Here is a 16200-nt window from a genome sequence, read left to right as displayed (position 1 = left end):
GGCACGTGATTGAGCCCCGCGCTCCGTGGCTGTCTTAGTGCTACTTGGCTGTAGAGAAGATCCCGGGTGTGCCCGTGGAACGTCACACCCTCAGCAGTTTCTGCTCACCAGGCCTGGATCTGGGCTCTAGAGTTGTTGCTGAGTGTGATGCCCGAGGCCTCCCTTCCTCAGGGTATTCTAGTGGGGGAAACAAAATGAACAAGCCAAGACGGGAAAAGCCAGACAAGCACAGAGTGACCGGGGTTGGTGATAGGACGGGCCATGCTGCCCGAAACTGGGAAGGTGCCGCACCCCACACACCAGGCCTCAGCTGCTCTCCAGCAGTCCTCATAGTCATGCGTTTTCTCTCGTGGAGTTCGCACTTTCACATTAGTAGCCAAGTTTACATGGCTACTAATGACAATACAGAAGGTTACGCTTGGAGTGTCCTCCATTGTTTAAATATTGGGGTTGGCTGACTCTCTGCTCTTCATCATCATCATTATAGTAAAGGATGGAGGAAGAAAATAGCAGGTACTCTTTGAGTCTTCTCTCTTTTCTCTTCAGATGACTCCAAGAGGACAAGTGGGGACGGGTCAGCCTCTGAGGAGAATCAGTTCAGTGATGATGAGTACAAGACCCCTCTCGCCACACCTCCCAACTCCCCACCTCCTGAGACAAGCAGCAGCAATGGAGAGAAAACACCTCCTTTTCCTGGAGTGGAAATCAGCGAGGAGCAGCTTCAGGCACATTTGATGAACACAAAGATGTACGAGAAGTATGCGCTGTCATTTATGGACCTCCAGATCATGGTTGGGCGAGTGAAGGACAACTGGAAGCATGTCCAGGATATCGATGTGGGACCGACCCACGTGGTGGAGAAGTTCAATGTTCATCTGCAGCTAGAACGGCGACTGATTTATACTTCAGATCCCAAGTACCCAGGGGCCGTGCTTTCAGGCAACTTACCAGACTTAAAAATCCACGTCAATGAGGATAAGATATCTGCTCTAAAGAATTGCTTTGCTCTCCTTACCACCCCAGAAATGAAGACATCTGACACTCAGATTAAAGAGAAGATTTTCCCTCAAGAAGGACAGCGGGGAAGTTTGCAGGACTCGGTAATGAACCTGACCCAGAGCATTGTGATGCTGGAGCAGCATACCCGGGAGGTTCTGGTGGAATCGCAGCTGCTCCTGGCTGAGTTTAAGGTTAACTGCATGCAGCTTGGTGTTGAGAGCAACGGCAGGTACATTTCTGTGCTCAAGGTATTTGGTACCAATGCTCACTTTGTGAAGAGGCCTTATGATGCTGAAGTCTCACTCACTGTTCATGGTTTGCTCCTGGTGGACACCATGCAGACCTATGGTGCTGATTTTGACCTTTTGATGGCTTCACATAAGAACTTAAGTTTTGATATTCCAACAGGAAGCCTCCGGGATAGCAGGGCACAATCTCCTGTCTCTGGACCTAATGTGGCTTCCTTAACTGATGTAGCCACCCTGAATGACCGATCTGCAACTAGTGTTTCACTTGACAAAGTTCTCACCAAAGAACAAGAGTCTCTCATTAAGTTGGAATATCAGTTTGTGAGTTCAGAGTGCCCCTCAATGAACTTAGACAGCACTCTTCAGGTGATTTCATTACAGGTGAATAATTTGGATATTATCCTAAATCCAGAGACAATTGTGGAGCTGATTGGTTTTCTTCAAAAATCCTTCCCCAAGGAGAAAGATGATTTGAGCCCTCAGCCTTTAATGACTGATTTTGAAAGAAGCTTTAGAGAACAAGGGACTTACCAATCTACATATGAACAAAATACCGAGGTTGCAGTGGAAATCCACAGACTTAACTTACTGCTCCTCCGGACAGTGGGGATGGCAAACGGAGAGAAGCATGGTAGGAAAATCGCGACTGCAAGTATAGGTGGCACCAAAGTTAACGTCTCGATGGGGAGCACATTTGATGTGAACGGTTCTCTTGGCTGTTTGCAGCTTATGGATTTGACACAAGATAATGTTAAGAACCAGTATGTTGTCAGCATTGGGAATTCTGCAGGCTATGAAAATATTGTCAGTGACATTGGCTACTTTGAATCGGTGTTTGTCAGAATGGAAGATGCAGCCCTTACTGAAGCGTTGAGTTTCACGTTTGTTGAGAAATCTAAACAGGAGTGTTTCCTCAACCTGAAGATGGCTTCCCTACATTATAATCACTCTGCCAAATTCCTGAAGGAGCTGACATTATCCATGGATGAACTGGAAGAGAATTTTCGAAGTATGCTGAAAAGTGCAGCCACCAAAGTCACCACAGTGTTAGCTACCAAGACTGCTGAGTACAGTGAGATGGTGTCCCTCTTTGAGACTCCAAAGAAGTCCCGGGAACCCTTTATCTTAGAGGAAAATGAAATATATGGGTTTGGCCTTACTTCTTGTCATTCCGACACCGTAAAGCTAATCCTGAACATCTACATTGAATCTCCAGTTGTTTCTATCCCCCGGAAGCCGGGGAGTCCCGAGTTGTTGGTAGGACACCTGGGACAGATATTCATCCAGAATTTTGTGTCAGGAGATGATGAGTCCAGAAGTGACCGTCTGCAGGTGGAAATCAAAGACATTAAACTGTATTCTTTGAATTGCACCCAACTGGTGGGCAGAGAAGGTGCTGGGGCTGAAGTAAATCGGACATTTTGTCCACCCTCTGGCTCGGCCAGTGCTAATAGTCAAGAGGAAGCGCATTTCACCCGACATGATTTCTTTGAATCTCTGCATAGAGGTCAAGGTAAGGGGCATAAGTTTCTGTTTAATTTTGTTTAAAGGTTCAAAACCCAGCTTGTGTAGTATTTCACTAAAAACAGCAACAAAAACATTTTCTTCTGGAATTGTCCCCAGTTAATATTTTAGAAATCGTGATAAGATTTTGACACAATGCTTCGTAGTACGTTGGTATATTTTCACCTTTTTCCATTTAATACCATTTTTAGCAAAACAAGGATTTTTTTTTAACTTTATTTTTACAAATTTGTTTATTATTTTCATGTGATACTGAGGATCAAACCCAGTGCCTCACACGTGCTAGATAAGCGCTCCACCACTGAGCCCCAGCCCCAGCCCAAAACACGATTTTCTAAAAGTGTTCTCTTTTGGAAATTGCATGGTTGCTCAGTTGTAGAGATGCTTCAGTGGATGGATTTGGTTAGTGTTGTTTAATTTGGTCAAATTTTCTGAACTGTAGCTTTTTCCTAGATACATGTTTTAGCTCATGATAGCTCAAGGGATTAGCATAAATAGAATTTGAAACATAGTTGGTGGATGTTATACAGAATATTCTAGTATTCTGCCATGTCCTATAATGGGTTGGATGGAAGAGGGTGCGAGGAATGGATTTTGAATTTGTGTTCTAACTCTAATCAGCTAGTGCCATCAGTTCAATCTTCTCAATCTTTTAGTCTTTTTTTTTTTTTTTTTTTAAGGTACCAGGGATTGAACCCAGGGGATGCTCTACTGCAGAATCAAACCCCCAATCTTTTTTATTTTTTTTTTAGGGTACTGGGGATTGAACTCAGGGACATTTGACCACTGAGCCACATCCCCAGCCCAATTTTGTATTTTTAAAAAAATCTTTTAGTTGTTGAACCAGTGCCTCATACATGCCAGGCAAGTGTGCTACCGCTGAGCCCCAGCTCCAGCCCCCTATTTTGTATTTTATTTAGAGACAAGGTCTCACTGAGTTGCTAATCACCTCCCCGTTGCTGAGGCTGGCTTTTGGATATCCTCCTGTTTCAGCCTTCTGAGTCACTGGGATTATAGGCATGTGCCACCATGCCCTGCTCAATCTGTTAGTCTTGGCATCTAAAAAAATCATGTGGGCTCTAGAGTATGGTTTTGTTGGTGAAGAAATGAAGACTTTGAAAACTTATCCTTCTATGATTTTCAGATGTTAATTCACTGCTTCTGGTACATACATACTGAAAGTCTTTCTCTGTTTGGGATAAAAGTTGTTTACTTAGATCCTCTGTTGACCTTGATTCTGATTTAGGCCCAAGAAAAGGGATCCATCTATATCTGAATGCTAGGTAAGGATGAGCAATGTGGTTTGGAAAATCAGCTTGGAAGGCAAAGAAAAGCTTAATGTAGTCTCCTGGACTGGATGAGTATGTTTATCACGTCATATTTTAAAGCTGTCAAATAAAACATGTCATGAATTTTTTCTTTTTTTTTCCTGTAATCTTACCTTTTATCTCTTCTCCCAGTTTGGCCTGGGGATAGTCATCAAAGTTTGCTCTTGGTCATATACCCCTTGATGCTAGGCTGACCTGCCCTTCAAGTCTAAGAATAACTCATGGGCTGTATTTTATACACTCCACACTTAATCAGCAATAATAATGTAAGATTAGTGTTAATAGTCTGTCATTTCCTCTCTTCTACCAGCTTTTCACATCCTGAACAACACCACCATTCAGTTTAAACTGGAAAAGATCCCTATTGAGAGAGAGTCTGAACTGACCTTCTCTCTCAGTCCAGATGACCTGGGGACCTCTAGCATCATGAAGATCGAAGGAAAGTTCGTCAATCCAGTTCAGGTAATTTGTTTGACTGATTTTCAGATTAGGGCAGCTAAAATGTCCCTTCCCCGAGATGCTTGGGACCAGAAGTGTTTCAGATTTCAGAGTTTTTTAGATTTTGGAATATTTATGTAGTCTTAAAAAAAAAATTTTTTTTTTTTTTTGTAGTTGTAGATGGATAGTATGCCTTTATTTTATTGGATTATTTTTTGTATTTGGTGTTAAGGATTCCCAGTGCCTCATATATTCTAGGCAAGTGCTCGCATAACCCCGGCCCCTTTGTGAAGACTTTATTGATTGAGCATCCCTATTCATAATCTCTGAAATCTGAAATGCTGTAAAGTCTGAAACATTTTGAGCATTTTATCGGCTTTCAGAAAGTTTCAGATTTCAGGGATATTTGGGTTTTTAAATACTCAGCCTCTATTTATTTTATATTTATGCAGTATAAATCTATTATACTTGGATTATAATGCTATATATTTATGTTTATTAAATGTAGGAAAATATGATTTCAAGGAAATATCATTAATGCTATTGTTCCAATAAACATGGAATAATTTTATCATGTTTAATCACTGGACAGCATTCTTGTTAGCCTTCTTTGTGTGGCTCAGAGGGAAGTTGTGCAGAGGAAGAAGGCAGAATCTTCATTCATTCATTCATTGCCATTCGGGAGCAGGGAAATTTTTGCTTAAAAAAAATCAGAGTCTCTTCCCAGGAAGATATAATTCTTGTCACACTTTTGACATACTTGGCCCAGCTTATAAAATGATGTGATTATCTGTGCCGTTGACAGATCTTTCAAGGGAGAATTAGTCTTGCCCTGTCTGAAATGAAATGGATCAGGATAGGGACTCCCGTAGCCCCCCACCCTTCTACCGCCCATTTGTGTGTGTGTGTGTGTGTGTGTTTTGCCAGGTGTTAAACCCAGGGCCTCATACATGCTAGGCATGTGCTCTACTGCTGAGCTATATCACTAACTCTTCTTTTCCTTTTTCTTTTTTTTTCTGGTACTGGGGATAGAACCCAGTGGTGCTTTACCATTGAGCTATATCCACAGCTCTTTTTTGAGATAGGGTCTTCCTAAGTTTCTAAGACTGTCCTTGAACTTGTGATCCTTCCACCTCAGCCTCCCAAGTTGCTGGGATTACAGGTATGCACCACTGTGCCCATCTTGAGCAAGGATTTGAATACCAGCAACTTTGACATGCTCAACATACATGTACATGAACAAAGCCCTGATTTCATACCATTTTCATTCCTATATTTTTGGAATGTGTCTATGAACTATGTGTGCTTTATGTAACTGCAGTGGTATTATCATACCTTACAAAATTAATGAGAGTTCCTTGGTATCATCTAAATTTTAATCCGACTTTACTGATTTGGGCATGCAGTCAGCACTTATTGAACATGCAGATTTTTCTGTGTGATGCTGGAAAGGACCTTGTGAACAAAAGTGGGACAGAAAGAGTTAAGGATAGCAAAAAAAAAAAAAAAATGATGGTGATAGTCTTATCAACTAACCTAAAACCTCAAGGGAAGCCCCAAATTGTGGACATGGATAGGTAGCTGAGTGCAGTTAATAATAGTAGGGGAGGGCTGGGGATGTGGCTCAAGCGGTAGCGCGCTCGCTCGCTTGGCATGCGTGCAGCCCGGGTTCCATCCTCAGCACCACATACAAAGCAAAGATGTTGTGCCCGCCGATAACTAAAAAATAAATATTAAAATTCTCTCTCTCTCTCTCTCTCTCTCCCTCTCTCACTCTCTCTTTAAAAAAAAAACACAATGGGTTAATAAAAATAATTTAAAAAAAATAATAGTAGGGGAGTAACTGATTTTTCCTTTTGAATGCAGGTGGTATTAGCCAAGCACGTATATGAGCAGGTTTTACAGACGCTGGACAACCTTGTGTACAGTGAAGATCTGAATAAGTTTCCAGCCAGTGTTGCCTCCTTCTCTTGCCCCAACTCTCCTGTGCCTGCCCTCAGTGCCTGCGGAGAGCCTTCCCTGGAGAGGAAGGAGAACGGGCTGTTCAGCCACTCCAGTCTTTCCAGCACCTCTCAGAAGTCCTTGTCTGTGAGAGAAGCCAAAGCTTTCACTCAGATTCAAGCCAACTTTTGTATATCAGAGCTTCAAGTTCAGCTAAGTGGAGATCTCACTTTGGGGGCCCAAGGTCTTGTGAGCTTAAGGTTTCAGGACTTTGAGGTGGAATTCAGTAAAGACCATCCTCAGACCTTGTCCATTCAGATTGCTCTGCGTTCCCTGCTAATGGAGGACTTACTGGAGAAAAATCCAGATTCCAAGTACAAGAACCTGATGGTGTCCCGAGGTGCTCCCAAGCCATCTAGCTTAGCACAGAAAGAGTACCTTTCCCAGTCTTGCCCTTCAGTATCCAATGTGGAGTACCCCGATATGCCACGCTCTCTCCCTTCCCACATGGAGGAAGCTCCTAATGTCTTTCAGTTGTATCAGAGACCCACCTCCATCTCCAGGAAGAAACAAAAGGAAGTTCAAGACAAGGACTATCCCTTGACCCCACCTCCTTCTCCGACCATAGATGAGCCCAAGGTAGTTACAGGAAAGAGTAAATTTGATGATTCCTTGGTCCACATCAATATATTCTTGGTGGATAAGAAACATCCAGAATTCTCTTCCATTTACAATCGAGTTAACCGGAGCATTGACGTTGATTTTAACTGCTTGGATGTTCTGATCACATTGCAAACCTGGGTCGTGATCTTAGATTTTTTTGGAATTGGCTCCACTGCAGACAACCATGCAATGAAGTTGCCGCCTGAGGATGTTCTGCAGAACGTCAAGGTAGAGTCCAGTGCCTTCACAGCACCCGAGCTTCAGGATCCTGTGAACACCAAGCTGGATCTCAAGGTATCAGTTCCCTTTGACACCTTGAAGTTCCAAAATGAATTTGGGTTTATTTAAATGTGAGCATTTGCCTTTATTCTGGAAGATAGCTCTTGTTGGCAGCAGAGCCATGTGGTCTTTTGGGTGTCTGGTACAAAAGGGTAGATGTTAGTATTTCAGGAAAGGTTTTGGTGTAAGTCCCAGGTGGAGGCGGGGAGAACCTGCAGTTCAAACAGCTTGTCTTGCCTGTGGGCTTTCATTCAGGGAACCACTTTGCTCTGTGTCCTGGGTTTCCTCTTTTTCCGTCATCTGCAAGAGTGAAGTGACATGGTGTACGCAAGGGCCTTAGCACAGCGTCTAGTCTAGGCAGCAACTTTCCAGTGCAGCTTTTACCCTTATCTCCCGTCCCCTTCTCTCAGGATGGTGTTTGCTTCCATCGGGGGCCACAGTAGAGCCGCTATTCAGGAATGAGGTGAGAGAAGTCGACTGCTTGGCTTTAATCCTGGCACTTCACTGTGACCCCCCAGCTGTGTAGCTGTGGGCAAGTCACTTAGCCCCTTTTGTCTCCGTTTTTCTGTCGATAAATGGGGCTCTTGTGTGGTGCCTATGTCACAGGGTCACTGAGCACTCAGAGAAAACACAGGTGAGGCCTTCGGTGGCGCGTGGCATATAGCAAGCATTCAGTGAGTGGTTGCTGCTATGGTTGCTGCTATGGTCGCTGCTAGTCTTTACTGTCATGGGGATTGTCATGCTTGGGACTTGTCCTTAGTACTCAGATTTTTTTTTTTTTTTGGTACCAGGGATTGAACACGCAGGCACTTAACCACTGAGCCACATCCCTAGTCCTTTTTTCTGTTTTATTTAGAGACAGGGTCTCACTGAGTTGCTGAGGGCCTTGCTAAGTTGCTGAGGCTAGCTTTGAACTTGAGATCCTCCTGCCTCAGCCTCCTGAGCCGCTGGGATTACAGGCTTGCGCCACGGTACCTGCTGGTACTCAGATATTTTTCTGAAACTTTAAAATAGACCACATTTGAATTTTAGCCTGTCTCCTGTGTGTGTGGAGCTTGGTCAGTGCTGAGGCCCCGGGCCTTGGCTTATTTGTCAAGATGAATGGAAAGGGTGGAGCCTTTTCTTCTGTTGGAACTTCATGTTTGCCCTGTCCCTTCCTTCTTGTGGTGCCTGTGGTGTCAGTGGTGAATGATGTGGGGCTGGGGCCGGGTGGGGGACTCCTCCCAGGAGGCTCTGCAGAGATTGATACGGCTGTTCCGGCAAGAAAACAGGACTAGATAAATGTCCCTTAACAATGTACTTTTTGAAAATAAGAATTTTTGAAAAACATTTTTATTGTGAAAAATGACAAGTATATCTCAGAGAAAATAGTATAACGAACCACCTTATGCCCAGTACTTCAATGAATCACATTTACTTTGTTCTTTTTCTTCTTCACTGAAGGATTTTAAAGCAAATTCCAAATAGTATGCCATTTTACCTCAACATACTTCAGTATTCACTGTCATATTGAACTAAATTAACAAAAATACCTTGTTTTATGTAACTCCTCCCAGTCCATGCTCAGAGTTCCCTGATTGTTTCAAAAATGCCCTTGTGTTGGTGAACTGGAGAGGAATGAATGGTTTAGGAAGTGTCATGCTTTTCTTTTGGTCTGTAATTCCGTGGAAAGCTGTGCCTTTCTGAGCCAAAGTTTTCTCAGCTGCAAATGAGGATAGTTCAATAAAATGTCATAGGAATTTTTTGAATCAGGATCCAAGAAGGTTCATATATTACATTTTCTGTCATTGTTTCTTAAATTTTTTTATAAAATTTTTTTATACTCCATCAAGTATGATGGAGTGAGCCGGTAGTCCCAGCTCAAGAAGCTGAGGTGGGAGGAGGGTGTTTGAAGCCAACCTGGACAACTTAGCAAGACCTGTCTCAAAAATGAAAACAAAACCATAAAACAACAAACAAACAACCCCCCATTCCCGAACACAGATCTCTTTTACTTAAGGTAAACCAGCCCCCCACTGCCTTCTTATGCCCTTATCTTGACTTGCTAGAGAATCTGGGCTAGTGCCTCATGGCTGTCCAGCATCCTAGGTTTGTCTGTTTGCTGGTTTTGCTGGTTGACTTTGTTTATCCCCCATATTCAGAAATGGAAGTTAGTGCTGGAGAGTCAGTTTCGGCTCCCTGGGGAGAACCCCTTGAGGTGGCGCCTGGTGTCTGCCGTTATATCAGGCAGGAGGCCCACAGCCACAGGGCGTCTCTTTTAGACACATAAGATTTATGCCACCAGTGGGTACAGGTGGCGATGGCCAGGCTCCTCCATACAGAGCATTTTTAGACCAGTTTATGTGTTCCTTTAATGATTAAATAATTAGGGATTTTCTGATTTTACCCCTCTATGATGGTCTCATCTTGATGCCTTGGGATCCTTCTGTAGTCTCTGTCAAAAATCATACTGTGTGGAACTGGAGCATACCCACCAACAGGCATTGCCCAGCTGTGATAATCTGCTCCATTTTTCTCTGCCTCCACCTGTAACTATTTTTCCTTCTTCCCCTACTCCTATTTTCCTTCTTTTCTTATCTTTTTTTTCCTCCCACTCATTCTTTCACCAGATGTTTACTGAGCACCTACTTTGTGGTAGGTATTGCACTTACAGGGCTGACCAAGCATGGTGTCTGCCATCTGGAAGCTGAGTGGGAGGGAGTGATAGTTGAATGATGGGCTCTGTCTCCTCCTCTCCTTCCTTCTCTCCACTCAATGCCTCTGAGCACAGAGGTGGTTGAGAACCTGACTCAATAAATCCTAGCCACATAAGTCCTTTTAGTAGTTATAATTACAGTATTATATTACAGAACTTGTTACAAATAATGCTTTTCTAAAGACAGAGGATTTTGCTTTTCTTCAGTTTGTTGTTGTCCCTAGGAAAACAGTCTTTGTGGTTCCTAGGTGAGTCCTGATTGGTCAGTCTTCCATAAAAATACATTCAAAGGCATTAGGCAGGATTCTAAATCATTTTCATTTTGCCCTGACAAATATCTTAGATGAGACCACTTCATGGATCTGTTTGAGTTATTATCGAATTGCATAATATTAATAATGAATATCAAAATGGGAAAAGTTGTTTTATAATGTGCAACATTTCACTAGCAGAATAGATGAGGCAAGCTCAGAAACGACACCAGAACCTGGAGTCCCGACCACTGGTTGAGTTCCTTTCTGGTTGGCTTTATCATCAGACCATCATGTGACGGGGTTAACAAAGCGGAAGGGAAATTGGCACCATGAAAAGCTTTACCTTCATATTTCCCAAGCCTTTCCGAATCTTCCTTGATTCTGTTCTGCCATTTCCCTGAAAGACCCCCTTTCCTGCCAGTAACATTTGCCTTGCTTTATCTTGTATGTTTCTAGGTTCATTCACTCTCTCTTGTGCTGAATAAAACCACCAGTGAGCTCGCTAAAGCCAATGTGTCCAAATTAGTAGCACATCTGGAAATGATTGGTAAGTGGGGAAAATCAAACTTGCAACGTCTGGTAAGTGTTTGAATATCCCAACACAAATCAGATTGTGTGCACATGCTAAGTGAGGTGTGGATCAGCAGTTTGATTGTGAGACTTAGCCTGGCCATACCTTTTGGTAGCTTTTGTATCAGAGTCATCTAGATAGCTTGTTAAAAATGCAGGTGTCTGCTGGGCATGGGGGCGCACGCCTGTAATCCCAGTGGCTCTGGAGTCTAAGGCAGGAGGATTTCGAGTTTAGAGCCAGCCTCAGCAAAAACGAGGTGCTAAGCAACTCAGTGAGACCCTGTCTCTAAATAAAATACAAAATAGGGCTAGAAATGTGGCTCAGTGGTTGAGTGCCCCCGAGTTCAATCCCCAGCACCCCCACAAAAAAAAAACAAAAACAAAATGCAGGAGTTTGGCATAACCTCCTCTCTCTCCCTTTCCCAATCTCCATCCCAAGAATCTGATTCTGTAGGTTGGGAATGGGCCTTGGCATCTACCTGTGTTTTTAACAATTTCTAGGGTGACTGTGTAATTTTCTTGTTTTGGTTGGGATATTTTTGAGGGTTAAATGGGGGTATTATTAATAATTGGACTTGGAAAACAAACATATAAAAGGGCTGTCTCTGGGAAACCAGGGGATATGTTCATTTGTTTATAGTCTTAAATAAATAGAGCTACTGAGAGGGCCTCTTTTTTGTGCTTGTTTTTTTTTTTTAAATTTTGTTGGTTTATTTTAAAATCACTTTACTTCTTAGAAAGTAAAGAGGAATAATAAGTCAATTATGAAAATGGCATACACACAATATTTTTGGACTCATGGCAACTTTATAACAGTTCATTGTGTGGTTTAATTGCAAACCTCTTTTTGTCCTGGCTTAGTGATTGACGTAATTGTCATTCTCCTCCTCACTTTTCTGAAAGTCCTACCCAATCCTTCTTAGTGGCGTTCTCAAATCACAGTGTGCAGAGTTTGACTCGTTTCCTTGTTAGCATTCAGGAACTTCTGTATGTAGGAGGATATTGTAGTAAAGCCAGCATTCTTTGTAATGGGATTTTGTGGGGTGAGAGTCTTCCTTGAACACAAATGATGAACTATATCATGTTCTAAATGGTGAGGATTTATAAACTGTGAATTAAAATACTATTTCTTCTATAAAGAACATGTAATTCAGTACTGAAGACCACAAAGCTCAAATGTTGACATTGCTAAAAGTAAGAATGTCATTTGAGGAAGGAAAGAACTGAAACTGAGGTTTCCAGCATGGTGTAGATTATTTTAGAAAACCTTCCTAGAAGAGTTCTGAATAAAAAATACATAAAAATAAAATATATAAATGTATTTATAAAAATAAATATAACAAAAATATGTGCCTTTGGTTTCATTGGAAACTGAGCTGGCATGCTGGGTGTGTCCACCTTGTTCGATGGAGTGGGTGATAATGATATCGTGATTGTGATGGTGAGTTTGGTTTTATGGCAGCAACAGCTCAGAACATTCTTGCACAGTTTTAAGGAGGATCATTTCAGGGTCACATTCCAGCCACTTGTGTGAATCCCACCCTCCAGGGGCTTATTCACTCCTGTCACATCTGATTAACTTCACATCTGGGTCACCAGTGTCTGGAACCTCATTAATTTTGTTCTTTTATTAAATCACCCTAAAACCTGCTGAATGTTGCTTGAATAGTCAATACATATCTGACACTTCTTCCTTTTTTCTTTCATTCACAGTATGATTTATAGACCTTTTGATGTGTCAGTAATTTTAACAAGTGGTCTAATCTCAGAATGTGTTTCTGGCGGCATTTGTAAATGTTTTGTCTTTTGAATTGTATATGCATTTGCTTTCTTTCCCCACGTCGCTGTGTGGTGTTGCTGTATCCCTTCAGTTCTCTTTGGCCTTTGGCATGGGAACTCTGAAAGATTGCATAACGTTTTGGAGGGTGTTTTGGGATATTGAAAATTGGCTTCTGTGCTTAGTTTGATTAAAACGTGTCCATTAGTTTTTGTCCCAAACATATTGAAGATGTGTGGCAAGATGGCATGTGACAACATTTTCTCATTTTAACATCCCTAGAGGGAGACCTGGCCTTACAGGGAAGCATCGGGAGTCTGTCTCTGAGCGACCTCACCTCCCACGGCGAGCTCTACAGGGAGCGGTTCACCACGAGTGGGGAGGAAGCCCTCATCTTCCAGGCTTTCAAGTAAACACCCCGTCCTTTCTCTCTCCAGGGTTTGTTGTGATCACTTGCTATTTAAAATTCTTGTTGGCTAAACAATGAAGAAAAGATTAAGAAAATTTTACCTTCTTTGGTTAAACTGGGCAGATTGGGCTATGAGGAGTCATGATTTATATCCATTTTCGTTGAAGCCAGTGTTGTAGTGGCTCCTCATGAGCTCGGTGGTGTGGTTGGGATGATTCTGGTGCTGGGTCGCTTTTATGTGCCATTTATGTGCCCGCAGCTGGTCACTTTGTCTCATGCGTCAAATTTTCTATATAAATAACCAGGGCACTGAGTTAGCTTCATCTCTAAGCTTCCATGTAGCTCTGAGAGTTCTGGAATGACTTCAGTCTGAGAGTGTTGTTGATGATGAATACTGACACATAGCGTGTATTTTTTGTTTATAGACATAGTTTATATTTAATTCTATTTTAGACTTTAGAGGTCATCTTTAGAAGTCAACTATGTCTATAAAGGATGGGTTTCTCAGAAGACAGATTTTCAAATGGCAATTTTCAGCCTTTTAAAGAGTTGTTAGAAAATTAATGTTCAATTCTTCCCCTAAATATTCTAATTTTATTGGTGTAGAGTGGTGATCAGTCTTTTGTTTTTCCTTTTTAACATGGTTGTGTTCAACCAGTTTGAGAGTCACAGTTCTAAAAGATGTCTGTGATAGGATGCTTGCCCAGTACACTCCAGGCCCTGGGTTTGATGACCAGAACTGGGGAAAAAATAAAAATGTCTGAGGACCTCTTCTTTCATTCTCAGGGTTATTATTCATTCAGTAAAGCATTATAACACTGTACTGAGAATTTGTATTTTTTACAATTTAGGTTTTGCCAGTTAGGTGTGGTGGTTCATGCTTGTAATCTTGGAGACAGGAGAGACTGAGGCAGGATGATCACAAGTTCAAGACCAGCCTCAACTACTTAGCGAGGCCCTAAGTAACTTAGCAAGACCCTGTCTCAAAATAATAAATAGAAAGGGCTGGGATGTGGCTCAGTATTAAAGCTCTTCTAGGTTCAATCTGCAGAACTACATACAACCCCCCACCCCAGTTTAGCTTTTAGAATTTTAGATTTTAGAATAAATTATTTATATTATATACCACACTGACATAATTCTTTAATAAACGAGATAGCACAATGTACAATTCTTAATTCTCTGTTTGGCACAAAATAGGTCCTTAGCAAATGTGAATTCCTTACCCCATTGACTGTGTTCTGAATGATAATTTCTTTTTAGGCTTCATGCTCCACTGAATGCAAAACAGTTGTGAGTTTTTTTTGGTGCGTCTTTGAGTTGGGATATCCCCACCCACAGTGTGGTGCATTTCACTCACGTAAAAGACTTCTTTCTGCTTCCAGGGGGTGTTTTTCCCAGAAACACTGGCTCCGGTGCCTGCCTTTTTTACCCGTTATTTCCTGGCCTTTTTCTTATCTTTGGGGTCTGTGTTGTCGAAGTCTTTGCAAGCAGTGGTGACAGCTGGAATGCTCCTATTTCTTTGGAGGCATGGGTGAAAGGTCAGGGCTGTGGTGTTGGGTTGAGTTCTAGAGTCAAGACTGAGTTCAGCACCTGCAGCTGCTGCCCACTACTTACAGCCCCAGGTGTCACCCCAGACTTTAATTTAAATGTCCTCAGCATATCACAGAAGCTTAGAAAGGGACTCATTTTTGCAATTTTCCATTTTAATAATTAAAGCTGTTTTCTAGGAAAACCCTTAGGTCAGCCCAGTTTTACAGAGATGCTAGCTGAGTCACTGTTTGGTCCTTGTTCCTAGATACGGGCAGCCTGACCCTCTGCTGCGGAGAGAGCATGACGTTCGTGTGAGCCTGCAGATGGCCTCTGTGCAGTATGTGCACACACAGCGTTTCCAGGCCGAGGTGCTGGCCTTCATTCAGCACTTCACGCAGCTGCAGGATGTCTTAGGGCGCCAGCGTGCTGCGGTGGAGGGCCAGACGGTAGGTAGCTGCATTTCAGTTTGACTCATCAATAGAACTTTTAAGCCATAGATAAATCTGGAAAATTTCACACACACAAAAAAAAGTGTAATGTATACACACTATGTAGCATGTTACCTGCAGAAATCTTGCTGTAACCTGAGAGACTTAGTCCTTCTTCATTATATCATACTTTAATTGCTTTTAAAGTTTAGCTTCACTTTGCTGTAAAAACAATAAAGGAAATTTACAAATAATACTTAAGACTTCTGGCCTTTTAGGACTTTAGTGGGGATACTTCTTTTTTTCAGTTTGGTACCTTTAATGACTTGGTCATTTTTTTCTTTTTTTTTTAGTATCGGGCATTGAACTCAGGGGCACTCAACTACTGAGCCACATCCTCAGCCCTATTTTGTTTGTTTATTTAGAGACAGGGTCTCACTGAATTGCTAGGACCTCACTATTGCTGAGGCTGGCTTTGAACTTGGATCCTCCTGCCTCAGCCTCCCAAGCCATTGGGATTATAGGCGTGAGCCACTATGCCCGGAAACTTGGTCGTTTTTCATGGTTTATCCTAGGCCAAAACAAATATCTAATAGTATTTCCATTTACAAAGTCATTAAGTCTAAGCAACTTAAATACATATGTCCTAACTTAGTTGCTATTTGAGAAAATAATCATATATAAATTGAAATAATTAAATATACACACACATGTATATATATGTGTGTGTGCACACACACACATATACATAAATATTTATTTATTTATTTTTTTGGTACTGGGGGTTGATAACATAGACTCTTGCACATGGTAGCTGCAACCCAGACTGAAAGAATAGTATTTTTATCTCATTCTCGAACAACCACAGTTACACACTGGTAGAATGTGTTTGCCTCTTAGGTGTTTATTACACAGCTTCTCAAGCTGAATGACACAACCCTTATTTCTTGTTCTGCATTTATTTTCTCATGGTACTTGTTTTTTTTTTTTTTTGTCAGAGCAGCTGCTAAAGACCCAGTTTTGTAAAGATGAGAACTCTTTGAAAGGAATGTAGAATGACCTAATATTGAATGTGATTTACCTCAAGCTAGTGGTTTCTGTAGCATCTGATCAA

At 41.9% G+C, this 16200-nt stretch overlaps 1 protein-coding gene across 7 annotated transcripts in view; it reads left to right on the top strand.

Moving 5' to 3' along the window:
• Vps13d (vacuolar protein sorting 13 homolog D) overlaps positions 1-16200 on the top strand; it is a 245867-nt gene that overhangs the window by 43085 nt on the left and 186582 nt on the right. For all 7 annotated transcript variants that reach the window (XM_076861265.2, XM_076861268.2, XM_076861267.2 and 4 more), the window contains exons 19-24: positions 547-2760; positions 4410-4561; positions 6404-7435; positions 10826-10916; positions 12999-13125; positions 14924-15104. In XM_076861265.2, the coding sequence (XP_076717380.2) occupies positions 547-2760; positions 4410-4561; positions 6404-7435; positions 10826-10916; positions 12999-13125; positions 14924-15104 (3797 nt within the window). The remainder of the gene's footprint in view (positions 1-546; positions 2761-4409; positions 4562-6403; positions 7436-10825; positions 10917-12998; positions 13126-14923; positions 15105-16200) is intronic.

The sequence above is a fragment of the Callospermophilus lateralis genome, chromosome 7, assembly GCF_048772815.1.
Source record: "Callospermophilus lateralis isolate mCalLat2 chromosome 7, mCalLat2.hap1, whole genome shotgun sequence".
NCBI classification, from domain to species: domain Eukaryota; kingdom Metazoa; phylum Chordata; class Mammalia; order Rodentia; family Sciuridae; genus Callospermophilus; species Callospermophilus lateralis.
This window is presented reverse-complemented; position numbering and strand designations above follow the sequence as displayed.